At 42.0% G+C, this 17,573-nt stretch overlaps 1 protein-coding gene across 1 annotated transcript in view; it reads right to left on the bottom strand.

Moving 5' to 3' along the window:
- The window catches only part of LOC121606000 (inactive N-acetylated-alpha-linked acidic dipeptidase-like protein 2), a 472,539-nt gene that overhangs the window by 236,287 nt on the left and 218,679 nt on the right, over window positions 1-17,573 (bottom strand). Inside the window, exon 6 of the mRNA XM_041936153.1 lies at window positions 3,058-3,325. Within this exon, the coding sequence (XP_041792087.1) occupies window positions 3,058-3,325 (268 nt within the window). The remainder of the gene's footprint in view (window positions 1-3,057; window positions 3,326-17,573) is intronic.

The following is a 17,573-nucleotide window of genomic DNA, read 5'->3' as shown; positions in this document are numbered from 1 at the left end:
AGGACTTATTAGCCTGGTATACTTGCTCTGGGCCGCCATCCATCCATCACAAACGCCATATTTAATTGTCTGAAAGCCATGTTTAGATCCGGCAAACTGCCGCTTAATTCAAGGCAACGTTCAGGAACAGGGCTAGGAAATAATCTGGTGATGGATGATTGTGACCCTCCTTTGGGTAGACTACGACGAGTGGACAGCTGGATGGATCGAGCAAAGCGGAGAAAGGAGAACAAGGAGAGAGGGAGGGAGAGAAAGGAGGAGGAAAACTTGGTATTCAGAGAATCACTCCAACTTTTCATCTGCCCTCAGGCCGGCAGCAGCTCAAGGGAATAACAAGCGTCTCCTTCAACCCCTTTTTCTGTTCCCGGGACACAGAGAAGTAAAACCCTCTAAAAATAGTGTGACTGTATTTCTTTGTGTGTGTGTGTGTGTGTGTGTGTGTGTGTGTGTGCGCGCGCCTGCTGGCTAGCATGGGCAGACTACTTGCATAATGACTTCCATTAACCTTCACACTCCTGAAGGATGGCGGGAAAGATTTACAGTGTATTTGGCATGATGCAAATATCATGTTGAATATATTTACAGTTTCTGTGTTGACTTTGCTGCTGTTGTTCTGATCGCAGAGTCTATTCTTTCCTGAGTGTAATGTATAATGTGTGTGAACTACCTCTTGTCTGTAAGAGATGGCCTGAGGCACCCTGGCAAGAAAATGTCTCTGTTTATAAAAAACGATCCTCTTGACTATGACCCATTTAAACCTAGTGAATATACAGCTTCATTTGATGATATGCATTTGTGCTATATGAAGCACTGCATTAAAACAAAACAGAATTAATTTGTTCCTGAGATATTGGTTTCAAATAAAGAAAGATCTGTGACTCTAATCGCTCACTCAGATTTTTTCAATATTATGTTATTTTTTACTATAAATAACTTTCCCTTCTTTAAGTGAATAAAACGTGAGGAAAGATGATCGTTGCACTGTCTCTGATTAAGGCATCATGTCTGTTGCAGTCTGGGTCAGTTGGTGCAAACAGTCAAATGACAAGACATTACAGTGTTTCGTGGTTTATGAGTTGAAACCTGACTTTGTCACTGTGGTGATTTTAAAGGTAAACCATTGTTTTATTTTTGAGCTCATGTCATCACTTGACTTGGTTGTGATGTCACTGTACTCACCAAAGTGATTGCTGTAGTGGAAAAGTTGTATTAAATCAGTGGTTCACAGACTTGGGGGGGGGCTGGCAATCTAAAAGGGGCTTGGCGTGTGGGCACAGTGACGGTTGAATGTTTTAGTCCTGTTGACGGTCTGAAATGACTGTCAATAGGAAATGTTAAGCAAACAATGATCCAACCCCAAGTGTTCCAGATACCACAGATGGATAAACGTGTGTCATTAACTTGGCTTCTTTCTCAGAGGACAACCTCTAAGAACAAGAACAAGAGGGCAACCAATTTCTCTCGTTCAAAGCGAGCAACATGTTTAAAACAGACACTTTTTAAACTCTAACAGATCATCTGAGGAACTGACTGTTGTTTGAGTGGCAGAATATGCAGCGAGAACTTGCAATCTCTCTTTATTGTGTATTATAGCTGAGTAAACCTACAAGCATAGACCAACAATTTTCAGCCCCATGGTATCTTGTGTATTATAGCTGAGTATGGCATATTCATTCACATCTTAAGCATTTGAATGAATGGCAACATAATAACTCAGAAAATTATGGTCTTTGGAATTGAAAATGTTAATAACAGATTGTTCCAAAGACAGGGATGTAGAAAAATGTTGCATTTTGGGGATGCTAATGGCAATTCTTCCGCCAAGTGCTCTTTAAAATGCTTCATTTTTTTTCTTTAAGTTCAGGACATACAGTACATACAGTTTATAGAACTCAATCAGAGGGAGGTTGCTGTACATAGCTTTGAGCTCACAGTTTCTTTGCAGCTTGATGATTTCAAGTTGTAGGCTGTCAGGCACATCAGCTGGTTCCAAAGTCTGGCAGAGTAGGAAAATGCACAGTGTTTCCTCTGTCCAGTTGAACTTGGCCCAGCTTTAATTTCACTTAAAATGATTTCACATTTGAAAGCATAGAGCTGAGAAACTGGGTGGAGCCTTCACCATGAAGGCCAAATCACACAGACACTTGCCATCACTGACTTTCTGGTTTTCCCTTCATCTCCACAAATTGCTTTGTTTTAATTGTTTTTCCTTTTTACCTGAATTTCAGCAGAAATTAATAAGGCAAACTGGTTTCAAAGGATGGTTTTTAAAGTGGCCTGCTTTGGTACACGAACATGAGAGTTTGTGCTTTCACAGGATTTCCGAGGTTTCGTAGGGACACGACTCCAAGCATACATGTCGTCCAGCCTGTGGTATGCACAGGTGTTTCAAATCTTTATAGGTTTCAGCAATGTGAAAGTCTGATCCCAGCTTTAGATAAGCAATTTTCAAAAATTTTATTTTTTTTTGTTAAAAGAAAATCATATTATTATTCAGTTTCAATTGTGCTGAAGTAATGATTCCAAAAAGGTGAAACACTGAGGAGAAAGAATGAAAGCAGCAGATTTACTTTTAAAGCATGAAGGGAACTTATGCATTTAAAGAATTTGTGTTCACATCTGCTTTAAATAATTCCATAAACTGCAATTAAAATCAGCCTTGAATCACCAGCCCTGTACTTTGTAAGACCATTGGTGTTGAAATGGTTTTATAAACACTGTGCAGACAAAGAGGACTTTTAAGGACTCTCTCCTATATGACACAGATCAGTTCAATATTCTGACAGAAAGGACAGATATAAGTATCACTTATCCTTGCTGAAAATAACTCACTGAGATACTTTTGGACCCTTAATTGTGGTCAGCCAAGCTCTAACATCTAAAGTCACAACCTCTGCCTATGACCTTTACTGATGACCCTTCAGTGGTCGGGGGCTGAGGACTCGGACAATCTGACAATATGAAGATAATGAAGGGAGGAGGAGCAAGGGAGGAGTGCAGCAGCCAGGAGGGTGAAGCAACATTTGTTTGAGGAAATAACAATTTAGGGCGCAGTACCTGCAGACTTCCAACAGCAGAATAGGCTGCGTAGGAGAACCGCTGCTTCGGCAGGTCATTCGGTCCACGCTGGTCACAGGGGATCCCATTTGGCAGGAAACACTGGTGACTAGACCGGTCAGTGACAGTGTTGGGTGTGGAACCAGGCAGGCTGAGCAGAACTGTGTGGTTGGACAGACGGACATCAGTCAAACCAAGTCCCACCCACTGCCTGTAGAGGTACCTGGCTCTGGCTTCTTCGCTGTCATCTGATAGGCTGGAGAAAGACCTGAAAACAGGTGACAAGGAGAAGCGCTCATCATGTCGTTCAGTGACATGATGCACTATGGATGATTTACTCGGGGATCAGATTTGACAGTAGGGAGGTGGTGAAATAATAATGATTTATCAGGTTCTGTTACTTTTAAACAACTTGCAGCCAGGAACACAGCAGAATAACAGCACTGAGCTTTCAAACAATGTATAGTTTGCATGCAGGTGAGTGAGGATTCGCCTGCATGCAGTCCCACACAGTATAACAAGCCCTAAGTCACAAATGTTAATCATGTAACAAGAGGGCAACCAATTTCTCTCATTCAAAGGGAGCAACATGTTTAAAACAGACACTTGTTAAACTCTAACAGATCATCTGAGGAACTGACTGTTGTTTGAGTGGCAGAATATGTGAGTGAGTGAGAACCTGCAAACCCTCTTTATTGTGTATTATAGCTGAGTAAACCTACAAGCATAGACCAACAATTTTCAGCCCCATGGTATCTTATATGATGACGTCATAACCACGGCATATTCATTCACATCTTAGGCATTTAAATGAATGGCAACATAATGACTCAGAAAATTATGGTCTTTGGCATTGAAAATGTTAATAACAGATTGTTCCAAAGACAGGGATGTAGAAAAAAAGTCGCACTATGAGGATGTGTTAATGGCAATTCTTCCGCCAAGTGCTCTTTATAATGCTTCACTTTTTTTCTTTAAGTTTGACATTAACCTCTTTTTCTTTCTCACACACACTCAGCTCTGTACAGAAGCTGTCAATCTTTGTCGTCCCGGTTTTCCTAATTGCATGAAAGACGTCAATAAAATTTGATCCAGGACTTATCTGAGCCTCCTGTGTTGGTTTGTTTGGTTCTTGATGTTTACTCCCTTTATTGTTCTGACTGAGAGGACTGGACTCAAAAGTTCAGCAATAAAGACGTTTCCAGAATGGACAGGCTGATATTTCCGCCTTTTGGCAAAAAACAAATATGCCATCCAGCACTGAACAACAACCTGGGCCTGAGATAAGATATCTCAATAAAAAATGTGCCTTCACATACAGTTTACACAATACCACAAAATGAAGCAATTTTCTTTGTGAAAAGTACTCTTCAAAATGTCACCATTTCCAATTAATGCAGCCATATAAGCAAGAAATAGCAGAGCAGGTGTTTTATTTATCAGATGTATGAGTTCATTTTTAAAACTCTTACGGGGGTTTATGGAGGGACATGTCGTGGGGTTACCCCATGCCTTTGAATAAGTAGGCTGTACACAGCTCTTTCACACAGACAAGGGACATGTCGTTCTATTTTTCATTCCATCTATCAGGCTGATAGCACTGTTATTACTTGCGCCGCCTACTTATGTTGCACTTACGCAAATATGAGAAAAACATGAATACTTTCTGTGAATTCGACTTGGGAATGTCAAGGCATTATGCAAAGATGGTTGCCTCGACCGCTTGCCTTGTAGTCACATCAATTAAATAGCTCAACCCCTTGACGTCTGAATTTATTTAGAATTATATTAAAAAATTAGAGGCATTAGAGGAATGTGTGCGCGATTCGGCTGCAATGTGGATTAAAGCAGTATGATGTGAATTTGCGACCATCGGCGTTTCTTTTATGGTGCCGGGAATTAAATCCCTCCAGAAATGTCAATTTGTATTTAAGACTTCTTCCTCGATGACAGGTTGTCCAGGGAGGCTCTTTGTACAGTTCACCAACTTGTGGGTCACTTGTTAGTATATGCCAATGTTTTTTGATTGAATGATTTGCTGTGCCCTGTTTGAGTATCCAGGGACACATACTATGGAGGGGCCTTTTTCTTTTTCTTGAATGTTGAAATACTGTATTGAATGCTGTGTTTACTTGTTCATCAGCATATCCTCTGTCCTTGAATCTGGCCTTCATAATGTCCACAGGTTGTTCTCAAGACTCTGGTGTGCTATCGATCCAACTGCCAAGTTTCTTAATAGTTTAATGTTTTATTTAACATTTTATTGTTTTCTATAAAAAACATTTTTTTAAATCACAGTCTGAGCTATTTTACACAGAGAAGGACTTATTTTTGCCTTAAGTTGGTCTGTGCACTGCCTCTTTTCTATTTCAGTATTTATATTGATAAATTTGAGCCCTTTAAAACCCCTGCCTATATTCAACTTGAAAAAATGTTTTTCTAACATAACAGGATGATAGATATTTGGTTTAACAGCCGGGGAATCTTGAGTGAATAAACTGCTGTAAATGATCACACACACCTCCAGCACAGCTGTGGATTATCATGCAATTATGGGCTGTATTTAAGCAGCGTGCCACTTTATGATTGATGCCTTGAGAAAGGTCCTTCTGACGGAAATATCGACCTTTTTTTTAACAAAATCAATGCAGAGGTGACAAGTGTGTGCGGGAACTGACTTTTTTCTTTGGCACTCAGCACAGTGGGCCAGTGCCATTTTGTATTTTAGTTTATTAAAACCTTAATGGATCCACGTTTCAGACTCCACTAAACCTGTCATTTCAGAAGGTTACTATCCCATGAATATCATGTGGAGATGTATCCTGTTTTAAGGCAGATGGCTGTCCTTCTTGACATGTTCCTCCAGCTAACAGGATTGAGCTTGGACATCATGTCCATCATCTATATTTATTTTGGGGGAATTATTCCAAAAAGTTTAGAATCTTCAAAAAACAAGTAAATCAGTCTTATTTCCACGCTGTGTAACCTTTCTCATGCCTACGGAGATGCTCTGATTGTTTTGAAGTGTTAACAGGCCACATTTGAAGCCCTGTGATTGTCTTTATCTGATGAGTGGATTTAATCCTCTCCTCTGAAGCCTCTCTACCCCACAGAGAATGATGAAAAACTGTTTATCCAAACTTCAGCCAGATGCAGTGGTTTCAAAAAGTGTTTTTTAATGTTTCATATCTTGCTTTTTTGGCTTCTAAGCTTTAATTAATTCTTTATTCTCAACATCACTGACAAATGGAGTGAGGAAAAAAAAACTTCTTGTCACCATGATTTGAAACAACAGTTCGAAGTCTGGTCCCTGACTCTAAATTTCTGCGGAAGTCAAAAGCATTTGTACTATTAAAGTTGGGAAATGGTAATGTTGCTTCAAAGTCAGGTCTTTAGCATCACTGCGCCATCTCCTTTAAAAGACAAACAGACAAATTAACTTTGGCAAAGTATGCATTTATGATCTGCAAGTCCACTTTCAAAATTGTACTTATTTCTCTTCATGCAGCCACAGTTTTATTACATGCTTTATGCTTGTTATAATGATAGTGTGAGCAGGCAGATAAATCACATGTTCTGCTCATGCAGAGTGTGGCTATAATTGCCTTAGTGGGAGCTCTGTGTGCTGTCTCGGGCCAAGCAGACTTGGAATATGAGTCGCTGTTGCCTCTGCTGGCAGCTGCTGAGGATAATATATTCCTGTAGCACACAATCATTTTAATAGCTCATCCATTTGTTCAGGAGACAATTGATTTTCCTCTGTTTCCATACACGTTAGTCACATTTGATTTCTCTCATCCCATTTGCATTTGTCACATTTTAAGAGCATGGCGCCTGTGCTCAGGCTCCATGATGGGAAATCTTTATTCAGGTGCCAGGGCTGATGTTAGGGTGAAATCTAAGTGATGATGAAGGCTGCCAATAAAGAAGATTCAACACATCGCTGGCTGTTCTATGCTTTATAGTATAACTAAGGAGGGAGGAAGAAGAAAGGCACATCTTCTGAGAGTTCAATCACTGATACCAGGACAGGAGTCGATTCTGGTGCAGTGTGTTGCTCAAGATGTCCTGTAGCTTTATAGATAAATATAGGAATTACTAGTCTGACAGATGTAACACAATAGTGCTTCAACCTGTACTCACTTCATGAAAAATGAACAAGTTCTGTCTGTTTGTCTGAAATCAAAAGAGAGATAACTTTGTAGTTCAAACTAATTGAGTCAAAACTCAGGTCTAGTTTGGATTATCTTTAAACTTAAACCCCCCTGAATGAGTTAGGTGAACCCACCCTAAGTGAACCTCACTCCTTCTGGTGGGACATTTGATTTGAGGGGGGATATGATCATTAATGAATGACTGTAATAAACAGTCCAGTGCGCACACACTCAGCATCCTCTTCAGTGGACAGACACACAAACACACACACAGTGTTCAGATCTAAATGCAAAAAATAGGGATTGAGCTGAAAAAGTAGTACATCTGTAATGTCGATGTGACCCTCTAAGACACATATGTCAAACTTAGGGCCGGGGGCCATGTCTGGCCCCCTTTGTAATTATATTTGGCCCGCGAGATCATATCAAATGGGCATTAGAGCTGGCCCACCTGTATACAGTGCACGCACCACTACTGCTACTACGTTGGCGCGCAGTCGAGGCAAGCGCCCCTCCTTTTCTGTTGACAGTCATTCACAACCACGCTTCTAGTCACCTCAGGCAAATTAATTCCACCCCTCCACAAAAATGACAGAGCAGAGCTCAGGGATAAAAAGTTTCTGTGTGAGCTGGCATTTCTGTGTGACATTCTGAGCCATCTCGATGTGCTTAACCTGCAGCTTCAGGGGCGGGGCCACGTCATCACAGACATGTACAGTTGAGGACAAAATTATTAGCCCCCCTATGAAATGTTAAGTTTCTTCAAGATTTTCCCAAGTATTTTTTTTAACAGAGAAAGGAATTTTTAACAGAACATTTCTGAACATACTTTTTTTCATTAGAAGGCTCAAAATATTTATATTTGCACACCCACACATAATTATTTAAGAAAAAGCTAAGTCATCGCACAAGCAATTTTTGTGCAGTGATGTGCATCGACTCCAACAATTAAGTTCAAACATGGTATAAAAGCCTCAGTATGGGTCATTGAGCTGTCAATTGAGAAAGCACCATGCCGAAAATGAAGGAAATCAGTTTGGACCTGAGAAAAAGAATTATTGATGCACACAAAACAGGAGAAGGATATACTAAGCTATCTAAGCGTTTCCAAGTGTCAAGAACTGGAGTGAGAGGTATAATCCAGAAATTCAAAGACAGCCACACAGCACAGAACAAGCCTGGCAGAGGTAGGAAGTGAACAATTTCAAAGACACTGGAAAGAAAACTAGTGAGAGATGTGTCTAAAGACCCCAGAACAACTGCCAAGACACTGGTGAATGACTTGGCCACATCAGGAATCATAGTCTCTAAGAAGACCATCACTAGAGCTCTGCACAGGAATGGACTGCAAGGTTGCAGACCAAGAAAAACTCCACTTTTGAGGAAAAGACACCTTCAAGCCAGACTTAAGTGTGCTCAGGACAACCTGGAGAAATATTATTCAAACTGGAAGTGTGTCTTATGGTCTGATGAGACTAAACTAGAGCACTTTGGCCATAGAGACACTGCGTACATTTGGAGAAAAAAGGGACAGGCATTTAACACAAAGAACCCCTGCCCACAGTGAAACACGGTGGTGGGCGTATTATGCTGTGGGGATGCTTCAGTGCGTCTGGAACTGGAAATCTTGTCAAGGTGGAAGGACTCATGAATAAAGAAAGAAAAAAAAAGAAAAAAACCTTAAGCAGTCAGCAGTAAAACTGGGTATGAGTCGTCGCTTCATCTTCCAACATGACAACAATCCTAAACATACATCTCTCTTGGTGAAGAACTGTCTCCAGAAGACCAAGGTGAATGTAATTGAATGGCCTGCACAAAGCCCTGACTTAAATCCAATTGAAAATATGTGGGGTGACCTTAAGAAAAATGTCCATGCCAGAAGACCATCAAATCTGGAGGAACTTGAAAGATTTGCCAAAGAAGAATGGGCTGGGATTCCTTAGAAGAAGTGTCAGAGACTTGTTGAAAACTACAACAAACGACTGCAGCAAAAAGGATACACAATTGACTATGAGAATGTGGGGGGCTAATAATTTTGACCCTGGTAGTTTTTGTGTTTTGTGGAATATTTTTATTTATAATTATATATAGTTTATATATATAGTTTGCCCGGCGATTTGCTGACTTTGAAGCCCAGAAACATAGATTTGAACTGCTCTGTAATCCGTTTGTGGTTTGCAGGTTTACCACTTAAAGAGCCCAAATGGCTCTTTGAGTGGCCAACCCCTGCACTAGACCTCTCCGCAAGCATTTGTCTTAATCTTTGCTCCCATTCTTTTGTAATGGGGGGGTCTCCAAAATCAAATAGTGACTCAGCGATCTTGGGAGGAGTCTCTGGAGAGCTGAGTAACCACATCAGCTTCATGCAAGTAAGCAAGCACTGTGCCCTGGGGAATTGAAATTGGCTTGAGTTACTCATTATTCAATAGTATAAGGAACTTGTTTCTGTCCATCATTTCTGAGTATAAGACAGTTGGTTGCACTAATACACTTGAAAGAAGAGCAAAAGATGGAGCACCATAAGTGATCTTGGACCACACGTCTCTCCTGGACTTTACAGGAAGCTATATACTGACTTCCAGCTGGAAGAAGGAGAGGAAAAACGTAGGTGGTTAATCTCTTCGGCCCCTTAGCCAGAGGTTTAGGAGCATCATATCAGATCTCATGGCGTGCTTTATCTGCAGAGACAGATGACAAACCTCCCTTTTGGACTACCTTGTTCAGAGTTCATTCCATTCCCCTCAAAAAAGCTGAAAGCTTCTCCCCAGGGTGCTGACATAGCATTCTTAAAGCAAATTAGAGCTCTTCACCTGTTTCTGTGGAACCAAAAGTGCACTCAATCACATCAAGGTACTCTATAGGAGTTGCATCTGGGCTGTTGAACCGAACAGCTTCCAGGATCTCTAATGCAGGACCCTTTACACTCTCCATTATTTTCAGTCTTTTTTCTCGATCAGGCAGATCACTTTCCTCAATCATAAGCCGGGCTTGCTCAATCCAGCCATCGAACTACTCTTCTCCAGGAGATGTGGGGATGACTCCAGAGGAAATTTGCAACCTCCTGAATGATTTGCTGTCACTGTTAAGCTTAGACGTTTTCTGCATTATATCTCCCACTGCTTTAATGATAGCTTCAGGGGTAGACCCTTGGAGGGTTGAAACAGGGCCTGGTACTGGTTGCTGCTCCTGAGCAGGTTCCCCTTCGGAGGGTCCAAAAATCCTCCATGGCGATATTCTGCCAGAGTAACACGTCTAGGGCCATGACTTTTGTGTCCACTTTCTCTTTGCATTCACATAGCACAGTTAAGCCTTGACATTCAGGATCATACATCTCCCTCTTACCCTGACACATCCAAGTGCTTTGATAGACTGCATGGTCTCTTCAATTAAATCATTCTCTGTGTCTTCTGGGACATCTTTGACCAGTATGGCATGAAAAGGATCAATGGCGTCTCCTTTACACCAGTGCCGGAGTTGAGCCATAGCACCCTGAATCTGGTGGTTGCTCTATACTGTTTGACTGGGCCTATGTTGCTACAAACTGCTTGCTGAGCTGATCTCAGCAATATCACTTTTTATTGTTTAGTATAGCACTATGAACGCAGGCCAAGCTCCGGTACAAAAACAAAATTGAAGATCACTTCAATAACAACAATCCCCAGAACATGTGGAGAGGCATCAGAACCATGACGGACTACAAGCCGAACACTCAGCTTGCCAGCCACGACCCCACCCTGCCTGACACCTTAAACAGCTTCTTTGCCTGCTTCGACACATCAGGCAGCAGAGAAGCCACACACCTACCGCGGGTGGAGGAGCAGCACCAGCCCCTCGTCGTGCAGCAGCACCAGGTGACATCCACCCTGAGGAGGATCAACACCTGCAGAGCTGCAGGACCGGATAAGGTGTCAGGCAAGACTTTGAGGACATGCGCTGACCAGCTAGCAGTGCTCCTGGACATCTTCAATCTGTCCCTGCAGCTGTCTATAGTTTGTGAGTGCCTCAAGTCCTCCACCATCATTCCGGTACCTAAGAAGACATCCATCAGGTACATCAGAGGCTTCATCCCTTCGGACCTAGACAGCCTTCAGTTCATCTACAGAGGGAATCGGTCCAGAGAGGATGCTGTCTCCATCACCCTGCACACAGCCCTGACCCACCTGCAGCAGCCCAACACCTACGTCAGGATGCTATTTGTAGACTTTAGCTCAGCTTTCAACACCGTCATCCCAGACAAGCTGGCGCTGAAGCTACACGCAGTGGGTCTGCCTGCGTCTCTGTGCCACTGGATCAGAGGCTCTCTCACCAACAGGCCTCTGGTGGTGAGAATAGGGAACGCAACATCATCCCCTCTGGTCCTCAGCACTGGCACGCCACAGGGTTGTGTGCTCAGCCCTCTTCACCATGTTTACACACGAATGTACTGCCATCCACTCCACCAACACAGTTGTGAAGTTTGCGGACGACACTACAGTAGTGGGTCTCATCTCAGATGACAACGAGACCCACTACAGAGAGGAGATACACCAGCTCACCCAGTGGTGTTCAGCCAACAACCTGGTGCTGAACACAGGGAAGACCAAGGAGGTCATTGTGGACTTCAGGAGGTCCAGAAAGACGGATCACGCCCCCCTCCTCATGGACGGAGAAGTGGTGGAGCTTGTGGACAACATCATGTTCCTGGGCCTCCACATCACATCTGACCTCTCCTGGTCCATGACCCCCTCCCGCCTGGTGAAGAAGGCACAACAAAGGCTCTTCTTCCTCAGGAAACTGAAACGGGCTGGACTCTCCTCTCGGTTGCTCGTCAACTTAGAGCCATTGCACACTGCACTTTTACACCTTCACCTCCACCTGCACCTTCTGTGTACTTAACATTTAGGTACACACACGCTTGACTAAATGGTCATCCATTTGCATTCAGGATATACATTTTAGTATATTTCAGCTGCTGTACATTTCATTTCATCTTATTGTTTATTGTTTAGTACATTTTTATTGTCTTACTATATTTTCATTTCTGGTATATTTTTATTGCATTTACGAATATTTTACTGCATGTTGGTTTATTTTATTCTAGTATCTTAATTTTATTTTATTATCTTTCTTATCTTATTATCTTGTTTCTAACATGAGGGTTGCAGTGCAAATGTCATTGACAAGTCATGCTCAATGACAAAGGAATCTTGAATGAAATGGAATTAAACATTTTTAACTTAACAAACCTATGAACTGACAATTGTACAGTGTTAATATATTCTCTATTTATTGTCACTATTTTTTTTTTACCTTAATTCACTACTGTTGTCTGGGTCAAGATACGTACTAAAAGTTAACTATCCCAGCGGTGCCTTCATTTTATGAAGCGCCCCAGCACTCTATAGCAGCTATAGCTTGCTCTACACTAAGATGATGGCCGTTTGAGTTCGGTTTGTTAAGGTAGCTACCACGAAGGTTTACCTATTGTGAGTGAAAAAAACTTACACTAACTTAACTGTATTTTGAATAATTGACTCCAGACAACTTGCTCAAAAAACAAAAAATTTCTTCTCGCTCTGTCTTTCACTCTGTATTTTGTTTTCCTCGTCTTTCTCCGTTATTTTCTGTGCAGCATCCTTCGTATATACTTTTTCCCCGCCCCTTACTGCTCTCTACCTTACCTGCCACCAACCACAACAGGTGAAGCTGACTGACACCTCCACTAACCAATCACAAAAAAAGCTGAAACCAGTGTTTTTCGTTTATTTTACAGCCACTGTTTAGCTTAAATACACTATACAGCTGTTTATTTTAAACAAACCTTCACACATTCACATCCTACCATGTTTATGACAAGATATCTTACTTTTCAGATAACCATTAATTAAACTAAATTACATTCAGTTTAACTGACTTATTGCATTTTCATTTAATCCTACTTTATTAGGTTTACTTGTTTTAAATGCCTGTGTAATTTTACCAAGGCTACACAATGATGACACTAAGGATGCAAGGACCTCCCACAGTGTAAAATGTAAATTGTAAATTGCTGAACTGCACAAGGTCTAAACAGAGGAAGCAGCAACTCAAGATGGCTGTGGAAGCAGGATTAGCTGTCTACGGGCTGTTTTCATGGAGTTTCTCTCTCCTCCTATAGACAGTGATTTGCATCAGCTTGTAAATGTTATTTGTCATGTGACAGGAAGTTCAAATCATTTCCTGGGGAGGAGCTCATGGACTAGCAATCTACATGAATCTGCTCACGTCCTACGCATTTTGATGGCATCGCTGGTACTGCAAATGTCCAACATTACTTGTGTGATATTTTTTGTGAAACTTTCATTGTTTAGCCGAACTGTTGCTAGCTCATCTAAGTATAATGACAATACAGTAACTTTTTCTATTATCATTAAGTTATATAAACCTGTGGACAAAGCGGAGACTATCATCAGACTCCTATTGATAAACAGAAGATGTACAGAGATCGGTACAGTCTACCGATACCAAAGTAATTACTCCACAGCAGAGAACACCACCATCATTTCAGTGTCAAGTAATGGCTCAGCATCTGCATGGTGGCTTTCGTTACCGACCAACAACAGCAAGGCAAAAGAGCACCATTTTTCTCTGGTGTCAAAGTGTGTGTGTTGTTGTGGATGGTGTGGCAGCCATGACTCCAGCACAGCAGTGATAAATGAAGACAGAGTTCAGAGACACACTGACTTTGAATAAAGCAGTAGTTAAAAAGAACTGTTTCTCAGAGAATGTAAAACAGGTTCGGAGTTGTAACGCGCGCACACACACACACACACTGTACAATTAACCTTCGACACCTCTGAGTAAAATATTGTATTTTGCTCTCTTGGTGGTAATAAGGGCAGTGAGGAGCTGAGAAACATACTTACAGCCATCTTGATAAAGATTTGTACTAATGTAATATGATTGTATGTTTGGACCTTTCCAAATTAATGGCCTCTTTTGCCTTTTTCGCCAATCCAATTTCCACAGGGTAATGAAATTCGCTAAACTTCACTAAACCCAAAACAGCTGCCATCAAGTTAGATTATTATATATAAATTATTGGACAATTATATTTGACAAGAGACCTGTTTGAAGGCAGCTCTGGCAGAATGGTTGAATTGCCATATTGGGAAAGGCACAGGCGTCTCTAATAAATTAACAATGTCTGTATTCCATATTGATATTCCTGTAAGCCATTCCATCGAACCAAAATGCAGAACAGCTTTATGGTATTACTCACATGTGCTATGAGCTGTCAAAATGTGTAGCGGTGTAGACAGAATGAATCCCTTATACCCCGTTTCCACCTGTTATTAAAATGAGATCTGTTTCTGGATATCTTATCTGGATAACAAACGATCCAGCGTTTCCACCTGGTATTTTAATACACTGTCTTTATGCTCCTAATAAACCTGTGTGAGGGATGGCTGAAAATCAGCCGCAGACTCAGATGTCCAGTCTGGTTCCATCCATCCATTTTCTTCCGCTTATCCGGGGCCGGGTCGCAGGGGCAGCAGTCTAAGCAGGGATGCCCAGACTTCCCTCTCCTCAGACACTTCCTCCAGCTCTTCCGGGGAGACCCTGAGGTGCTCCCAGGCCAGCTGAGCGACATAGTCTCTCCAGCGTGTCCTGGGTCTTCCCCGGGGTCTCTTCCCGGTGGGACATGCCCGGAACACCCTCCCAGGAAGACGTCCAGGAGGCATCTGGTAAAGATGCCTGAGCCACCTCAGCTGGCTCCTCTCAACGTGGAGGAGCAGCGGGTCTACTCTGAGCTCCTCCCGAGTGACAGAGCTCCTCACCCTGTCTCTAAGGGAGTGCCCCGCCACCCTGAAGAGGAAACTCATTGTCTGGTTTATGGAAATTTATTACATGAAGTAATGCCTTTCTCTGTAGAAATAACACTATGTCAGTTTGTCTCGGTGAGCTGCAGTAAGCGTGGAGGCTACTCTGACCGTATCATATGCCTCGTTAACACTGGATCAGGTGCACAGATGAGTGCTATGCACACAGTTTTTTCTAACTGTACAGAATTCATTTCTCACCCACATCACTTTCATTTGTCATTCAGTTTAGTTGAATAAGGCATATTTTTTTGCTTTCATGGCACAGAATAGATATATAATCATGAATCTGCGTTTCTTTCAGCCTCCTGGCTTGCTCACTCTCTAAACAACCTGACTTTCAGCTTAAAAGTGTGGACACACCTCACAATGGTTTTTCTTAATATTTCTTATTTTCTACACCATAGACTGATACTGAAGACATAAAACTATAAAGTAACTAATTGTGCAGTAAGCAAAAAAGTGTAAACAAAGCAGTATGTTTTATATTTTAGATTACTCAAAGTAGCCACCTTTTGCTTTGGTAACAGCTTGTACTGTTGCCATTCTCTCCACCAGCTTCATGAGCTACTTCTCCAACAGTCTTGAAGGAGTTGTCATACATGCTGAGCACTTGTTGACACTTTACCTTCACTCTGCAGTCCAGCTCATCCCAAACCATCTCCACTGGGTTTAGGTCAGGTGATTGAGGAGACCAGGCTGTCTGATGATGCACTCCATCACCTCTTGGTTAAATAGGCCTTGCACAGCCTGGTGGTGTGTTTAGAGTCACTGTCCTGTTGATGATGGTCCCACAAATCAGAAACCAGATGGAACGACATGTTGCTGCAGAATGCTGTGGTAGCCATGCGGGTGGAGCGTGCCCTGAATTTGGACTAAATCGCAGACTGTGTCACCAGCAAAGCACCCCTGTACCATCACACCTCCTCCGTGCTTCATGGTGGGAACCACACATGCAGATGCCCCCCGTTCTCTACGTCTCATAAAGACACAGCAGTTTGAACCAATTCCCATTCCTTTGCCATGAACTTCTCCTCTCCAACAGTGGGAACTCTTGGTCTTCTTTTCCTGGGGTATCAACACCACCTCGGCAATTTGCAACTGATAATCTCAGATGCATTAGGAAGGCAAGAAATTCCACTGATTAACCTTTGACAGGGCACGCCTGTGAATTGAACACAATTCCAGGTGACAAAAGTTGGCTGCTTTGAATAATCACAAATATAAAGCATATTCTGCTTAATATATGTATATATATTTATAATAATTGCATATATATATCTAGAGAGAGTATTGTTGTTTCATACATTGGCTTCTCAAAAGTTAACTAAGTCACAGCTTTGTGGCATTGGCACATCAGAATCAGTATCACTTGATGTTGCCTAATAAGAATTCACAATCTCAACAAAAGACACTGGTGTAAAACTGTATTTACAGGAAAGAGGCAGAGGAGAATCAGACGATATCAGCTGGGGCACTGTGGGTGGTGCATCAAGGCCATTGTGGCTGCAGAGCATATCATTTTTCCGAGGGTCATTAGGCCAAACTGAAGGCGGCCATGGCCCTCATGCCGCCCGTGAAATTCGTGCCCTGATGAAATGTGATACACTTTTTAACCATGACTGCTGACCAATACAACTACATACCAACTAAATATGGCATGCCCCTGTCATATTTCCCAACTTCCTGGGCTGACATGGATTGCTGGAGAACCCCATTATAAAATTGGCTGTGACACAATGGATTAATGGTTCTGGATCACGAGTTACACTGGTAGTGTCCTCCATATTCAAGGAATGATGGCTGCATTTTTCAGCCACGTTTGAAAAGTGTCTGCAGCACAAGGCCTTGTTGGTCTATTATGACATAAAGCATGCAGTCTACAAATTGGGACTGCTGAAGATCCTGTCCCCAAATTAAGACACAACTAGTATTATTTGTAGTGTCTGTGTTATTCAGAAAAATCCATTCATTACCTGTACATTCTGCTGCTCTGCGCAACTGTTGCTCATTCCCTCATTAGCCCTGTGGGCTTCTGCCTGCCTCCTCAGCCACAACTCATCCTCCAATTAGTCTGTGTTTATATTGGGGAAAAAAAGCAAGCAATTTCCCCATTTCATTTGTCACATTGTCTTACCTGCCTTGGCATTCCTGCCTTCTTGTCTAACCTGTTCACCTTCCCATTTGCAGGACAATTACCTCAGATATGGTTTGCTGGGTGCTGCCAGACTGTTGTCACCTACAAACTTTGAAGAAAGGAATTCACAGATAGTTGTGTGAGGTGCACACAAGAAAAACTAACTGAACCACAACATTAGAGGTGGTCACAAAAAATACCAACATTTTGATTAATCAAGATTCAATAATGAAGCCAGCTGATGAGGCCAGCTTTTTTAAAGGGACATTGGTATGAATGTGCCACCTACAATCTTACCTCACCAATAAGTAGAAAACTTGAATATTACCTGTCTTTTCTGCCAAGGTGTGCCTTTGGATCCCAATTTGTGCACTTACACATACA

This window comes from Chelmon rostratus, chromosome 4, assembly GCF_017976325.1.
Source record: "Chelmon rostratus isolate fCheRos1 chromosome 4, fCheRos1.pri, whole genome shotgun sequence".
Lineage (NCBI taxonomy): Eukaryota > Metazoa > Chordata > Actinopteri > Chaetodontiformes > Chaetodontidae > Chelmon > Chelmon rostratus.
The sequence above is the reverse complement of the archived record's forward strand: the minus strand, read 5'-3'. Positions and strand labels throughout refer to the sequence as shown.